The sequence below is a fragment of the Elephantulus edwardii genome, unplaced genomic scaffold, assembly GCF_000299155.1.
Source record: "Elephantulus edwardii isolate Elephantulus edwardi_28Jun2011 unplaced genomic scaffold, EleEdw1.0 scaffold00012, whole genome shotgun sequence".
NCBI classification, from domain to species: domain Eukaryota; kingdom Metazoa; phylum Chordata; class Mammalia; order Macroscelidea; family Macroscelididae; genus Elephantulus; species Elephantulus edwardii.
Window position 1 is genome coordinate 15,140,838 of NW_006399762.1, and position 17,642 is coordinate 15,158,479.

Below are 17,642 nucleotides of genomic sequence, written 5' to 3' on the forward strand. Positions count from 1 at the left end.
AAAAAATCATGGTGATATTGCATAGACAGAAAACACAGAAGAAAAATGTACAAAGTAGAAAATGCAACCAAGTGGCAGAGTTAAAATAGCAAAATCACAGGTTACAAATACAGATAATCCTGCCAAGTTGAAAGGAAAAGATGACATGGCAAGTGTCAAACATTAATAAAAATATAAATGATTGTACAAAAGAGGATCTGAATTCTTTTCATTGAATTGAAAGGCAAAGTGGAAAGCACAAACTTCAACAAGGAACTTCAGATAGGATTGACTGAAAAATTTTTAAGTAGTCACAATGAAATGGAAGTAGTGTTTTTAAGACTCTTTCAAGAACTGTAATTGTATAGGAGGCAATCAAGACCCAGAATAATTTGAGAAGTAGAGGTGTGGACAAAAAATTTGAGTAGTTATTTGAAACTTGATAGAATTTTCCAAAGAAGAAAGAAATTGAAAGCCAAGGAAAAGATTGAAATGAATTTTTAATCCTATGGTAAGTATTTGAAATGCTAAGGAATGATTCACGTGAGAGAAGCAGCATATCCTTTACCTACCAAGTTCTAAACTTCTTGTGGTTTAGGACCCTTCTGGCAGCCTAATTAATGCTATGAACACTAGTTCAGACATATCTTTTTAAAAAATCTTAAAATTAAGGAAACAATTTTGTTGAACTATGACTACCAAAATACTTCGTTAAACCAGTAACTCTTTAAATCATTAAATAACAGTATTTAATAATAATAATACAAAATGTAATATATCAATGAACTTATTTTAAATATCTGAAACAGTGTGATAGGATATACAAATAGCTGATATTTATTACTGATGAAGTTACAGGTACAAAAATAGTACTGTGGCTGTCATCAATATTAATATTTTTATTATTATTAATTTATTATTGTTAATAATTTTGATGAAAATTTACAGATATTTTGGACGTACATTTACTCATTGTTACACTCTTCTCCCTGCCCAACCCTCCCCTCCTGTTAGTTCTTTTCTTTAAAAAGTAAAAGAAAAATTATTTCACTGTTATACAATCCCTTCCCCCAAGTCCACTCCACTGTGCAGCCTTAGTTCTGGACTCATGTCATGACAATAATACCTAATCATATGTACCTTTTAAACATTTTTCTCCCTTATCTGTTTTAATGCCGTATACGTATTTATCCCATCTTTGTCCATCTACCTTCAACACCGATGTCAGTCCAGTTTTACAACAGAATTAAAAGAAATTGAATCTCATATGAAATTTAGTGTAATAAAGGGGAAAATTTGCCAATCTCATTCCTAAATTAAATAAAGTCTATGAAAAAAAGTCTACGAAAACTTGTTAGGAGTCATTGCATTGAAACTTGAAGGACCGAAGAGAGGTTAGATGTGTATTCTGTTAAGTCTGTGAATCTGGGATAGAAAAAGTGTAATGTGTGATCATCTTTTCTTCCTTTCAGAAGTCAGAATCTATGAGTTACTCTAATGAGGTCACCTAGTGGTAAAGAGCTACCATATCAAAGGCATACTGTTTGAATCTATCAGCTTCTCTGTGGTAGAAAGACCGTGATTCTCCTCCTGTGTGATTTACTGCCTCTGGAACCTTGCTTGAGAGTCAGTTGTGAATCAGTTCCAACTCGACAGAAATTAGATTAGTTTATGGAAGGAATAGTTTGAGGAAGGATCGAAGCAGATAAAATTATTATATACATGTGACATAAAGTTGACCAGGAAAGCATTTAAAAATGTGAAAATTGCCTGAAACAATATGGGTTTCGCTGAAGTGGTAAACTGGATTTTATAGTGTTAACAATACATGTTGCTCTGTATCACTGAGTCAACTCCAACTCATAGTGACTGCAAAGTATCTTGTTAGGGGCCATAGATAACGCATAACACTCCAATGAACAATAGATCTGAACTTTTCCCTATCTGTGCCATTCTCAAATTCTCTGACATGTGCAAGCCCATTGTTACACTTGCCATGCCAATCCATATTGTTGGTGTCTTTCTCTAATCCTCCAATTTTCCTAACATGTTTTACTTTTCCAAGGACTGATGATCCCTCCTGGCGACATGTCCAAAATGTGAGAGATGAAGTTCATCATCCTTTCCTCTACGAAGCACCCTCATTGCAATTCTTCCAAGAAAGACTTGTTTGTGCTTTTGGCAATCCATGGGCTATTCAGTATTCTTCCCCAAGACCACAACTCAAAGATATTGTCCAGTTATTAAATACAAAGCAAGTCATTAAAAACCGCTTGACTTACATAAAGTATATCCGCATCTTTTAAAAAAACTTTTAATTTTTATTTTAATTAAAGTTTACAGAACAGTTGAATTTTCATTTATTCATTGTTGTGCATTTTTCTTACTACCCACCATGCAGTTCACTTATAAAGAAAGAATTCGAGTCTCGGCGCGCGCGGAGGAGCCTCTGTCCTGCGCCCTGGTTCCCACCTCTGCCTCGCATCCTGCCCAGGAGGGTGCTTTCTGCCACTGCCGCTCAGAGCCGAGCCTTGTTTCCCAGGGATTGACGACAAGACCCCCCCCTCCCCCAGCAACCGAAAATGCCAAAACCAATCAATGTGCGGGTCACCACCATGGACGCGGAGCTGGAGTTCGCCATCCAGCCGAACACCACTGGGAAGCAGCTCTTCGACCAGGTGGTTAAGACCATTGGCCTTCGGGAAGTGTGGTACTTTGGCCTCCACTATGTGGATAATAAAGGATTTCCTACTTGGTTGAAACTTGATCAAAAGGTGTCCGCCCAGGAGCTCAAAAAGGAGAACCCCCTCCAGTTCAAGTTCCACGCCAAGTTCTACCCAGAAGATATGTCAGAGGAGCTCATCCAGGACATCACCCAGAAGCTCTTCTTCCTCCAAGTGAAGGATGGCATTCTGAGTGACGAGATCTACTGCCCGCCTGAGACGGCCGTGCTCCTGGGCTCCTACGCCGTGCAGGCCAAGTTTGGAGACTACAACAAAAAGAACAAGTCCGGGTACCTCAGCTCCGAGCGCCTGATCCCCCAGAGGGTAATGGACCAGCACAAGCTCATTCGGGACCAGTGGGAGGACCGCATCCAGGTGTGGCACGCTGAGCACCACGGGATGCTCAGAGACAGTGCCATGCTGGAGTACCTGAAGATCGTGCAGGACCTAGAGATGTATGGCATCAACTATTTCGAGATAAAGAACAAGAAAGGCACCGACCTTTGGCTTGGAGTGGACACCCTTGGGCTGAACATTTACGAGAAAGAAGACAAGTTGACCCCAAAGATCGGCTTTCCTTGGAGTGAAATCAGAAACATCTCTTTCAACGGCAAGAAGTTCGTCATTAAGCCCATTGACAAGAAGGCCCCGGACTTCGTGTTCTATGCCCCCCGCCTGAGGATCAACAAGCGCATCCTGCAGCTGTGCATGGGCAACCACGAGCTGTACATGCGCCTTCGCAAGCCCGACACCATCGAGGTGCAGCGGATGAAGGCCCAGGCCCACGAGGAGAAGCACCAGAAGCAGCTGGAGCGCCAACAGCTGGAAACAGAGAAGAAGAGCAGGGAGACAGTGGAGAGAGAGAAGGAGCAGATGATGCGGAAGAAGGAGGAGCTGATGCAGAGACTGCAGGACTACGAGCAGAAGACCAAGAAGGCCGAGAAAGAACTCTCCGACCAGATCCAGAGGGCCCTGCAGCTGGAGGAGGAGAGGAAGCGGGCCCAGGAGGAGGCGGAGCGCCTGGAGGCCTAGCTGGAGCGCCAGGCAGTGGATCAGATAAAGAGCCAGGAGCAGCTGGCTGCAGAGCTGGCCGAGTACACAGCCAAGATTGCCCTTCTGGAAGAGGCCCGGCGGCGCAAGGAGGACGAAGTGGGAGAGTGGCAGCACCGGGCCAAAGAGGCCCAGGATGACCTGGTGATGACGGCGCCCCCGCCGCCGCCCCCGGTGTACGAGCCGGTGAACTTCCAAATCCAGGAGAACATGCAGGAGGAGGGCAGCGAGTACACGGGCTACAGTGCCGAGCTGTCCAGTGAGGGCATCATGGATGACCGCAGCGAGGAGGAGCGCATCACGGAGGCCGAGAAGAACGAGCGCGTGCAGCGGCAGCTGAGGACCCTGACCAACAAGCTGTCCCAGGCCCGGGACGAGAACAAGAGGACCCACAACGACATCATCCACAATGAGAACATGCGGCAGGGGCGTGACAAGTACAAGACCCTGTGGCAGATCCGGCAGGGCAACACCAAGGATAGAGGAGTTCGAGGCCATGTAGGCGCGGCCAAGGCATGACTGTCCCCTGAGCGCGTGCTCCTGGGATTTGCCGGCTAGCACCTCATATTCCAGTTTTCTTCCAGTGCGAGTAGATCACTTCAGTGGGAGCGTCTGGGGACCGGAGGGCTTCTGGGCTGTTACCCAATTGTATCATAGTGCCAAACAGGTGTTCTGTTAGGATAAAAAAAAAAAATTAATTTTTGCATAATTTTGTTCCTTCCCCCAGTCCACTTTGCTATGCATCTCTTATTCTGAACTCTTATACAAATAATGCCTAATGATATATTCCTTTTAAAAAGTTGTTTCCTTTATCTGTTCCAATGCAATATTCATTATTTATCCTCTTAGTTTCCTCACAATCCCCATGTCATTCCTGTTTTATAACTGCAGTATTATTCAATATCTGTACTTGTGTGACTGACATATATCACTCATTGTACTATCCTCCAGGATCACCCATGTTGTACAATATTTAATGAGTTCCTTGCTTTTCAATGCTGCCTTGTATTATTTTCATCTCGCCCCAGTAACAATAGTAAAGTGAAACAGAGCAGCAAACAACAAATTCTGGCAAGATTATGAAGAGAATGGAACTCTTATTCACTTCTGGTAGGAGTGTAAAATGGACAACCATTGTGGAAGGTAGTATGGCACTTTCCCAAAAAGTTGGAAATAGAAACACAATTTGACCCAGCAATTCTAAAATATAGCCTAAAGAAACGAGAGCTGCCACATGAACAGATATATACATACCCATGTTTATTGCTGCATTATTCACAATAACAACTAAAGTGCCCATAAACAAATATACAGGAAATCTTTGGTATATTCACATCTGAATCTTTAAACTAACATTGTTGTTCTTCAGCACTTTGAAGAGATACCAAAGGAACTGGCCCAAGAATTGGTCCAGTAACAGGAGCCTAGGTAATGATGTAATATGAATTGACATATTTCAGCAAACAGATGAAGCCCTGGAATATGCTTAGTAGTCTGGACCAAGAAATATGGCCAACTGGCTGTAGAGATTCATATTACTTCCCATTCTTAGAAAACAACAACAACAGGACAGGTCATCCTATAGACTGTGGAAATTAATTAACAATATTATTAAGATCACATGCAAGTATAATCTTCCTGAAGATTATAAACAAGATGTCTAGAACAGTTCATAGACAACAAATTGCCAAAAAATTAAGTAAATTCAGAAGAGGCAATGTAGAGAAGGATCTTGACTGAACACAAATACCAGAGAGTAATTTGTTTTTGTTTTAAACATTATGCAAAGTTATTTTACTGTGTGCACCTTAACAAATTTTAGCTAACACTGAGAGGCAACATTACAGGACTCAGTAAAGCCTTCCCACAGCACTCCTTAGAGTGTAATCTTTTTGGAAAGAAAATTTGATCATCTAGCTGTTAAATGCTTAGCTATTAACTGAAAGTCCAACACATGAAGCTCATACACTACCTCAAAGAAGAAAGATGTGGTAGTTCACTTCCTGTAAACTAATTAATTGAATGCCCTAAGAGTTAATTCTACTTTGTTCTATATTACCACAAGGGGTATATATAAACACACTGTGATTTCATCTTGCTTGACTCAATATTCAATACCTTGGTACCAGAAATCAGAAAATCAGGAGATGTATTACACTAGGCAAGTTGCTGTCAGTGACTTCTCTAAAATACTGAAAAGCAATGATGTCAGTTTAAAGACTAAGGTGTGTCTGGTTCAAGTTATGGTTTTCTCAATAATCTGCTACACATAAGAGAGCTGAACAATAAATAAGGATTACAGAAGAAGAATTAATACCTTTGAGTTGTGGTGCTGTAGAAGGCTACTGAATATCCCATGGACTACCAAAAGAACAGATATGGCTCGAAAAGGGTGCAACCAGAATGCTTCTTGGAGGTAAGGATGATGAAGCTTCACCTTTCATATTTTGAACATGTAGCTAGGCAAGGCTATTGAAAAAGGACATCATGCTTGGAAGATGGAGAATTAATGAAGGAGAGGAAGACACTGTGGCCCCATGAATATCATTGCATTTGTCAGATGAATCCTGGCTAAAAGCAGACAATACCAGAAGAATATCTATTTTTGTGTTACAGACTACACAGAAGCACTTGATTGTGTGTATCATAACAAATTATGGCTAACATTGAGAATAATGGGGTATCCCAGAATACTTAATTGTGTTTATGAGAAATCTATATTTAGATGAAGAAGCTGTTGTCTGAAATGAGCAAGAGAACATTGTATGGTTTCAAATAAGGAAGGATGTGCATCAGGTTCTCCATACCTATCCAAGAGGTAAGCTAAGCAAATAATTCATGAAGCTCGACTCTGTGATGAAGAATGTTGCATCAAGATCAGAGATAGACTCATCAATAACCTCTGTTGTGCAGATGATGTAATCTTGTTTGTGGAAAGTGAGGAGAACTTGAAAAGCTTGCTACAGAAGATCAAGGACTACAGCCTACAGTGTAGATTACATGTCAATATTAGACAACAACATAGATTACATGTCAATATTAGAAAACAAAGGTCCTCACAATAGGGGCAATGGCCAGCATCATGATATATGGATAAAGGATTGAAGCTGTCAATGATTTCAAATTGCATGGATCAACGATCAACACCCTAGCTACCTACAATCAGGTAATTAGGAGACATATTGCATTGGGCAAGTCCATATCAGAGATTTCTCCAAAACACTTAACAAGATTAATGATGTCAGTTTGAAGAATAAGTTGCCTCTGATTCAGGCCATGGTCTTTTTAATAACCTGCTATGCGTCAGAGAACTACACAATGATCAAAACATTGATGTCTTTGAGTTGTGGTACTGGAGAAAGCTACTGAATCTGGCCTGCCAAAAAGAGCAAAACAAATATGATTTGGAGAAAGTGAGAAAGTGCAGCCAGAGTGCTCCTTAAAGACAAAGATGACAAAGCTTCATCTCTCACATATTACACATATTTCTAGGTGAAGCTATTCCTTGGGAAGGGACATCATGCATGGAAAAATGGAGGGTCAGCGAAAGAGAGAAACACTCCTACTGATATATAGAGTCCCTATAAATTGTACTTGACTCTGGCACCTAACAATAACAACAATCCAAGACGTAGTTCCTATACGCAACTCAGTAGCACTTAGCAACAACAACAATCCAAGTCACGTATTTTTCAATTGCCTATTATGCATCTGAAAGTTGGAAAATGAATAAAATAGGACAGAAGAATTAATGACTTTCAGTCATAGCTTTGGAGAAGAGTACCCAAGATCACACATGGTCTGCCAAAATACTAAACAAATCTGTCACGGAGGAATTATATCCAGGGAGATTTTTATAGACAAAGATGTTGAAACTTTGTCTCACATACTTTGGGCATGTTTTCCAAAAACAAAAGTCCTAGAAAAACAGTGTAATGTTAGGAAAGGTGGAGGGGGTAAAAGAAAAATAAGAAAACTCATAACAAGTTAGGTTGTCATAGTGACTATAATAAGTTGAAGCATGTGGGAGATTCTGAGGATGGTGCAAAATAGGACAAGTTTCAAATATATTGTTCACAGGATTGCAATTGATCCTAGATGACTTGGTGGCACCTACAAACAATAATCAGATGTTTTATTCCTTGGAATTGCTTTTTCATTTAACAAGCAAGCATTAATCACTTATAAAAGTATAGATATTTATTTAATATGTGTGCAATTCAATATTTTAAAATTCAAAAGTCTTAAACATTTTATTTTTTAAAATAATTTTCTCAGCTTTTCAAAATTTCTTCAGTAAATATATACATCTAGAAGTAGGTACTAATGCATAGGAAAAAATATGACACAGAAAGTTGGAACTGCAAGAGATTTGGGATCTTACTGGAGCACTTGGATTAGAAGCAAGAGTAAGAAACTCCCAATAAAACTCATGAGTCATTGTTTCACAAACAATAATCTCCTTTTTTTATTTTATGAAAGTTTATGTCACAAAGTAAGATAAAAGGCACTTTTGAAAATCATACCAGAAAAATGGAAGTGATAAGCTATCATTTACATTTTGAACTTGAATTATTAGAAAAAATATTAAATTTTTTTCTAGCTAGAAGATGAGTAAGATTTTTGTGATTATTTTCCACATAGATCAAAGCACTTAAATAAAATGAAGAAGGTACTAATCTAGGCCTGTTTCTTTAAGTAAATGCTTAGAACATACAAGCTGGAAAAGTATTATTTTTCTGAAAATAATTTTATTGCCATATTGCTGTAAGTAGGGCCCCTAAACTTCACCATCGTTCACAATAATGCAGCCTACTATGTTGCTAGTCCTGTCTATTCACTAAATTCCATAAATCCCAAACTCAGCAGGTATAATTCAGACACTTCCACAAATGTCACCTACGACTATAATTTCTACCCCACATTTTATAATAGGTCTCACAAAGGAGGTATAGTGCACCTTTTCTCATAAAATACATCTCTTTTGACTCCATGGTCATATTTTTATGTTAATCTTTTAGATTCAGGAATATAAAGAAAAGTTGGTGCTAACTGATTTAAATCAGTACAATTTCATTATATCACTACTTACAGGAGAAATTTTAGCATTACGCTTAGCATACATGTACTATATTTATACTGCTTTTCAAATTACATAATTTATGCCTATTATTTTAATTACACATATTATGGAATCTCTATGTATTCATCATAATTCATATACATATAAGAATACCTAATGTTCGATAATAAAAAGGCTTGAAAACATCTATTAGTCTGCCAGTCTGCCATTCACTAATTATTCTGCATTCTCAACATCTTTATTTTGTATTTTTATATTCTATTTTATTTTCTAAGACTCTCTTTGTCATTTAAATGTAAGTAGCCTAGTAAGATACTAAATGAGAATGAATGTCAGTTTAAAAACTAATGTGCACCTGCCCCAGCCATGGTAGTTTTCAATTGCTTTATACACATGTGAACATTGGACAATGAATAAGGAAAGCCTGGGAAGAATTGATGGCATTGGCTTTTGGTGTTAGTGATGAGTATTAATTATACCGTGGATTACAAAAGAACCAACAAAGTTGTCTTGGAGGAAATGCAACCAGGGTATTCCTTAGAGGCGGGGATGATGAAAATTCATCTCATCTCACATGTTTGGGCATGTTGTAAAGAAAAATCAGTCATCAAAAAAGTAAATCATGCTTGGAAAAGAAGAGGGGAAATAAAAGAAAGTAATATCCTTAACACTAAGAACTGACATATTACTCAACAATGGGCTTAATTTAAGTATGGCAGAAGTTGTAAGGATAGCCCAGGATTAGGCAAGTTAATATCTGTTGTTAAAAAAAATTGTGGATATCTAAGATTTATCATTTGAAATTGTCTTTCCTAGCCAAAAGATAAACAGCTTTATACTGAAGTAAGCACTTACTCAAAAAGAATCAAGTTGTGTCATCTGCATAACATAGTTTATTGATCAGTCTTCCTCCAATCCTGATGCCACATTCCTCCTCATAAAGTCCTGCTTCCTTTTTCATCCTTTTCTTCCTGTTTCTGATTTAGGTCATGGTCTTTCCAATCTCTTGCTATACGTTTGAGAGCTGAACAATGAATAAGGCTAACAGAAGAAGAATTGATGTCTTTGACTTGTGGTACTGGAGAAGAGCACTTGTATGGACTGTCAAAAGAACAAACAAATGTTTTGGAGAAAGTGAATCCAGAGTGCTCCTTGGAGGTTTATATGCTCTGGTTTTGGTTTATATACTCTGGGAATGTTGCTAGGAGGAGCTATTCCTTGGAAAGGGATAAGATGCTTGGAAAGGTAGAGGGTGAGCAAAGAAGAGAAAGACCCTTGACCAAGTAGATTTATATGGATACTGCTGCAATGGGCTCTAATGTGTCAGAAAGTGTGAAGATGGCATAGGATAGGACAGGGTTCAGGTCTGTTGTTCATAGAGTCACTATGGGTCATAGTAGACTTGACAGCACATAACAACAACCACAATTCACCCCTAGCAATAACAACATCTGTTAGACAGTGAGCTGTGGTGGTGCAGTCAGTAGGGATTTGTGCTACTAACCCAAAAGCAGGGTGTCACCAGTGATCCAAATCCAATGAGAGAGGAGTATAGGCAATTTCTTCTGGTTATTTATAGCCTCAGAAACCCAGTAGAGGGTGGCTATGAATTAGAGCTCATTCAACACAAGTTTGAGTTTGAGTTTGAGTACTTGCTATTACAAGAAATTCTGAATACATAGTGCTTAAGTAGTAAGCAGGTGACCAGAAGGTCAGTAGTTCTCACCCATCAACACCTTCGTGAGAGGAAATTGTTGAAGTCAGCTTCTATAAAGATTTACAACTTTGAAAACTCTGTGGTTCAATTTTGCTCTGCCATATAGAGTTACTAGGTCTTGGAATCTACTCAAAGGGAAAACACTTAGTCTCCAATGTTTTTCTTGTTAAGTGTTGTTGGACTGACCAGGACTCATAAGAATCCTATGAAAAGAGGAATTTGAACCTTGCCCTATCCTTTGACATCTGCATCATTTTAAGTCCTCATCACTTTCAGCAAACAAGGGTGTGTCATTTGTATAATGCAGGTTATTCATAAGTCTTCCTCCTGTCCTGAAGACAAAGACTTTTTCATATATTCTAGTGTCTCAGATGATTTGGTTTATGTACAAAATTCATAAACACTGTGCTTTCACATGTTCCTTCATTCACATTGTGTTTCATACAATCATTCCCATATGTTGTGTTTTATAAAATCATTCACCAGTGAGCTATGCCCACCAACTTCCCATCTTTTCAGGTCCCCACAGGGTCTTTCCCATTTCCTTTAATCCTTCCCTTCACCTATCCTTATTTATTTCAGATTCCTGTTCTCCCTTTTTGTTATTTACTAAAGCAATTCATCCTTGCCAAAATATATTGTCCATCTCAATTGAATTTTACTATAGATGTAAATTCTCTCTTAGTTTTCAGGTTTGCTTTGTTTTCCTATTAGCAGCTTTCATATCACCTTTTGTCGTTGTTTTTGTTACTATGTGGCATAGAGTCACTCGCAACTCATAGTGACCCATGTACAACAGCCCAAAGCCCTGCTCTATCCTGTGCCAATCTTATTGTCTGTGACACACCCATCCCCATTACCCCAGTTACTGAATCAATCCATCTCATCAGTGGTCTTCCTCTCTTGCCCTGTCCCTCCACCTTCCCAACCATGACATCCCTCTCTAAGGACTGATCTCGCTTTGCAACATATCCAAAGTATGTCAGATGAAGTTCCAGAATCCTTGCCTCCAAGGAGCAGCCTGACTTCTCCCTCTCCAGAATAAACTTGTTTATTCTCTTAGCAATCTATGGTATAGTCAATACGCTTCTCCAGCATGAAGCTCAAAGGCATTAAATCTCCTTTTACCTGAAAATAATTAGCCATTGAAAAGGTTCCTTAGCATTTAATCATAATCAATCACTGGCTTTGGTCTGAGTTTATAAGTAATTAACTAGTGCCTCTGATTAGTTGTATTGTTGTTGCTGTCATAAGTTGTACTGAGCTTATTACAGCTCGTGTTGATGACATGTGCATTCAAGTAGAACTATTTCAAGGGATTTTGAGGTTGTGGTCTTTCAGATGCACATCACTAGGACACTTTTTAAGCACCTCTGGGTAGATTTAACCTGCTCACTTTTTGCCTAGTAGTTGATCACTTAACTGTGCTACTCAGAAACTCTTGTAAATATTCTACCTTAATATAATTTACTAATTATAATAGAGTTTTATTTCTTTCAAAGTATTGCTGTTTAGCTAACATCTTTTGGTTTCCAGAATCTATTGCTATTCTCTTCTGGAAAGGACCTTAGGAAATGCTTATAATATTGTCCTCACTGTTAAATTCATCTCTCACTGAATTGAGCCCTCTCATACTTGACTGATGGATGGTTCTGTGTGAAGGGCTCAGAGGATTTGTCATTGAAATACAGTAGTAGCAAAGCAAGATTTTGAACTTAGCCAGATTAGTTGGAAGCCCTTGGGCAACAGATATATACAGGGATGCAGGACAACATTAATATGAGTATGACACTTACCCAAGTACTAGAAATAAATACCTGTTTATTTTGTATCCATCACACCTGCCACATATAGATATGGGACAGCAGCCATAATGAAACAATGAGCAAATTAATATGTAAGCCTACTGTTGTCCATCTAAGTCATTTTTTTATCAGGCTTGATTTGTCTGGCTCCTGACATCATTTCACTTCTAATAAGATTCCTGAAGAAAATCCTTGTGCTCTGTCTCTGCCTTGTACCTAGGCATTATAGACATGAAGACAACTATGAACTTGTCGGCATACCATCAGGGGCTTGAACTTCAAAATAAGTCACATGTCAAAACAGAGGTCTCAAAAATATGCTTTAAAATTGTTTTCAAAAATATTATTTGGCATTCTAAAATTTAATAATTAAATTTTGCCAAGAATATTACAATTTTGAGAAATAAAAGGAATATGAACACATAAATAAACATCAAATGCACACAATTATCTACAAAGATTGTGAATAAGTTAAAGTTTGCAATTTGACTTGTTTCATTTTGTTTTATTAAAGCACCAACGATCCCATGAAGATCCAGCTGCCCTGAGATTTAATTTCTATGAAGTTATTACAATGGGACATTGGGCCCCATCAGACTTAAAAACTTTACAGAGGAGATGCCTGGTACCAGGATGGTATGCAGTCCACATAGAAAGATGGCTAACTTACTTTGCTACTTCTCAGGTAGTGCCCTGAATTTAATTTCTATCTATTAGATTATGATTATGTAATATTAACAAACAGAAAGTCTGAATTAGCACTGTCACATATACTGCTTTTTAATCAGAGAACAATATAAATACAGGAAAAAGGGTTTTTTTTTGTTTTTGGTTTGTTTTTTTTACATTTTATGCTGTATAAGCCTGTTAAAATATTGTTTTAAAATTTTGAAAACACTTTATTGTGATCCTTTTTTAAATTGTGTCTGCTCAAAGTGAGGGGAAATGTCATGTGATTCACAAGCAACTACTTTTAACTAAAAATAGAGCAGCCAGTGGGTGATAATCTTCGTGGAACTCATGTACAGATACCTATGTGCCGTTTGTTCTATAAGAACCTTATAAAGGAAAAAGGAGGTCATTCAGCAGACTGTCAATATGAGAGATGCTGTAACAGATGTAGAGCTGTGAAATAAGGAAAGCTACAGGGTTTTGAGGACAATATTTATGTACTTTCTAGTTGCCCAGAAAATATTAAAATCTAGCCTCTCTGTTATTGTTCATAAGAACAAAAGTATGATTTTCATCCTGATGATAATTATTTCCAAGTCCTTACTTTCCACACTTAATCCAAGAATTTTTAAGCTGTTTAGCTAAATAATTGATTACAATACAAACTGAAAAAAGATATTTTTCCAAAAATACTTAAGAGTTACTATGGTTATTTCTGATTAATAGTGAAGTTAAGAGATATAACTGAATGAAAAGCAAGAATTCATTCTTATGGATAGGATTGTTGTTTGTGTGTTTGTTTGTTTGTTTGTCTCCTATGGACGGTTTTAATTGTTTGTATTTGGGAGGACACAAATAAAACAAAACCTCTAGCACATTTATTCTAGGGAGTTCTAGTTCAAGGGAGTCAACTCAGTCAATTCAATTTAGTTTTATTCTTTGTAAAGGGTTTCTTTCTGACTTTACAGTTGCTAATTATTGATGGACAGCAGTTGAGATCTGACCCAGCTACTGTGATGGATGAAGTCCAGAAGTTTCTGGGAGTTACACCTCATTATAATTACTCTGAGACACTAACGTGAGTCTATTCTAATACACTATTTTGTTTCCATTATTTGCCATCATAAATTATCTCTTGTAGGTGTGTATATTGTATAATTAGTTTTATTCATTACTTTATACATCATTATGGACTGGTGGGAATGAATGTGTTTGAGACAGCGAGGTTGGCACAGGATAGAACGGCGTTTAGGGCTCTTGTACATAGGGTCACTATGAGTCACAAATGACTCGATGGCACATAACAACAACAACAACAGCAATGCTACTTTAAAGCAGTCAAAGAAATAGCCTCATTTTTCATGGAGTAGTTCTTTTTTGAGTGTAGGAATATTTTCCTCATAAAATATTATAGACATTTTGTATAAATTCCTCTTTTTGTGAGCTTTTGTCTAATATCAGTTTGAATAAATAAACTTCTTTATATACCTACTAAATCCACAGTATTTTTAATCCCTCCATACCAAGAATCAATATCTCTGAATTTTGCGTTGGTGAAGAATACTGAATATCTCCCCAAAACAAGTCTGTCTTCGAGGAAATACAACCGGATTGCTCCTTAGAAGCAAGAATAGGGAAACCAAATCTCACTCAATTTGAGCATGTTGTTGAGAGGGTCAAGTCCTTAGAAGAAAGACATCATGATGTCAAAGGTGAAGGTCAGAGAAAGAGAGGAAGATCCTCAACAAGATGGATTGACAGTGACCCTAAGAATGGACTGGAACATGTGGGAAATTCTGAAAAGTGTGCAAGATAGTACAAGATTTGTGAACTTGGTAAGAATTGTACGCAGTCTGATGTCACATATCAACAGCTCATTGTCGAAGAATGTCCTGGTAGTGTGATCTGTAGAGGTACAAAGCTCACATCTCTTTGTCATTCAAATTCATCAGTGGCTCTGAAGGGGAAAAAGTGGACAATTACCTCTCATGTGATTTACAGCTTGTGAATCCCCATGGAGGGTCAACTATGGTTTAGGTCCAATTAGATAGCAACAATTGAGTGAACGACTCATTGTAGAAAGTGCCCTAGGTTACAAAGGTAAAAATTATTTCCCCTGAGTTAATTAAAGTTAATTAGTTTATTACTAAAGTGTTAGGAATTTAATTTCTATAGAAGTCAGCAGTCTTTAGGGTACACTTGGGAAATGGACATATGCATTTTTTTACAACGCAGAATATAATCATTATTGTCATTTCTTCTAGTCATTTCCAACTTATGGTAGCCCCATATGTGCTGAGTAAAACTGCTCCAGAGAGTTTTCAAGTATCTGATCTTTCAAAGGCAGATCACTAGACTTAGTTTTCAAGGGGCAAGGTACCAAATAATGGATTCAAATCATCAACTTTTCACCTGGTACTCAAGGGATTAACCAGTTGTGTCATCCAAGACTCTAAGTAGAATAAAGTATATAATGGCCCAGTTATCTATTATTGCATGGTTAAAAAAACATTCCTCAAACTGACTGACACATAACAGCAATCATTTTTTTTATTTTTAATCTCCTAGACTCTGTAGAATTCGTGGAGATTTGGGCAGTGTGCAGTATGGTGACTGGTGTCTGCTCCATACTGGAGGCCACAACTAAGAACAGCTGTATGTCTGGGAATGACTTAAATGGGATAGGGATTTTCTGAAAGCTTATTTACTCATCTGCCTGGCTTCTGGGCTGGGATAATTGAAAGGCTGAGCTCAATAGTACAAGAACTCCCCATATGCCCTTCCCATAATGTTTGAGTTTCTTAATACACAATTGCTGAATTTGGAAAAAATTAATCTGAGCATAAATGTCTAAGAAATCCATACTCCAATAGCTATGACCATATCTGACCTAACCCTACATAGCACATATCCCTTAGGAGGCAATTTATGTAAACTCACTGCTATTGAATCATAATCGGCTCCTGACTACTCCCAAAGAGTAGCTGGTAGATTCAAACCACCTGTCTTTGAGTTGGAAGTGTAACTGCGTTCACACTGGGCCACCAGAACTCCCTTGCAAGCAAGGCATTAAAAGTATTCTAAATTCAAAATCTCAGGCTCACTATTGTCAAATAATGATTCTCATCAGGTTTCTAAATCTATAAATCGTAACTGGAGATAAACACCCATCTTTCTCCTGTTGAGCCATTGGTGAATTCAAACCCTTAGATACATCAGCCTTCATTAACTCACCGTGGACTAAGAAACCAGAGCTGAAAGAGCAACCAAATTCTACCTTCTTTTTTTTATTTCAATAGAGATTTTATTGCAAGTTTATAAAGAACTTGGATTTCCACTCATTCATTGTTACATATTTTCCTCCCTGTCCCTCATCCACCCAGTTCATTTTTTCTTTAGAAAAATTTCTTTCATTGTTATACAGTCCCTCTCACAGACCAATATACTATGCAGTTCTTATTCTGGACTCTAGTCACATAGATAATACCTAATCATATATTCATTCCTTTTATACAGTCAAATTCCACCTTCTGGTATAGAGTAGAAAACTCATTCTTTAGGAGAGAATGAGGGGTAGTGTTGTCTTGTAAAAGAATACAACCTACCCTGTATAACTTGTTATTGCTGCTATGTGCTATCCTATATACATAGCTCTGAACGCTGCTCTATACTGAGCCAATATAACTGTCTCTGACACACCTAACCCCATTATTCCAGTTATTGTGTTAACCCATCTCATCTGAGGTCTTCCTCTTCAGCACTGACCTTACACTTTTCCAAGAATGATGTCCTTCTCTGGACCCTCCTGCCAAGATGTATGAGACAGAGCTTCAAAATCCTTGTCTCCAAGGAACAGCCTGGTTTCACCCTTTCTAGGTCAGATCTGCTTGTTTGTTCTCTTGGCAGTCCATGGTATGGATTGTTCTTGTATCATCCTTACTCATTCATTTATTTCATATATAACTTGAGTAATTAAAAAAAAAGAAGTACAGATAAGTAAACAAAACCTCCAAATAGTCAAAGCTTGTTTTAAAACAGTGTACACTTTACTTTTTTAAGACTTCCCCACAAGAGCTGATAAGAAGTATATTAGATTTTAGGTAAAATTCCAATAAGCCTCATTATATAATTTCCCAGTTCACGGCAGATTGGAATTGGCAACTAGAAAATTAAAGAGAGGGTACTAACAACACCCTCATGAAAATTTTAGATACACAGAAATAATAGCAATCTAAGGCATACTATTGTTGATTGAGCAGACTTATGATATAATAATGTGTTATATAAGATCTACATTAACATGAAACATATATGTTTTACATTAATAATTATTGATGTTGACATTTCACCATCTGTTTTTCTGCCTTAGTTAGGTAATGGTTCTATCATGTTTACTACAAACAGTGACTTATAGCTCAATAAACCTGTGAACTCACACATCTGGAGGAGATTACAAACAAGTAGAAAATACATGGTTTTTAAGGTGTCTCACAAATAACTTTCCCGCTCAACATTCGTTCCGGCAGGCCGCTCAGAGGAGGAGTTAGGCATCTGACTAGCTGAAGGCTGGGCAGCTTGGAGATCAGCCTCAGACCTGGCGTACGCCAGGGATG

At 37.9% G+C, this 17,642-nt stretch overlaps 1 protein-coding gene and 1 pseudogene across 1 annotated transcript in view; both read left to right on the forward strand.

The window, feature by feature from the left end:
* Positions 1 to 17,642, forward strand: part of NDST4 (N-deacetylase/N-sulfotransferase (heparan glucosaminyl) 4) — a 697,622-nt gene that overhangs the window by 663,818 nt on the left and 16,162 nt on the right. Inside the window, exons 11-12 of the mRNA XM_006881069.1 lie at positions 12,872 to 13,042; positions 13,998 to 14,107. Coding sequence (XP_006881131.1) covers positions 12,872 to 13,042; positions 13,998 to 14,107 — 281 coding nt within the window. The remainder of the gene's footprint in view (positions 1 to 12,871; positions 13,043 to 13,997; positions 14,108 to 17,642) is intronic.
* LOC102859616 lies at positions 2,559 to 4,254 on the forward strand (annotated as a pseudogene).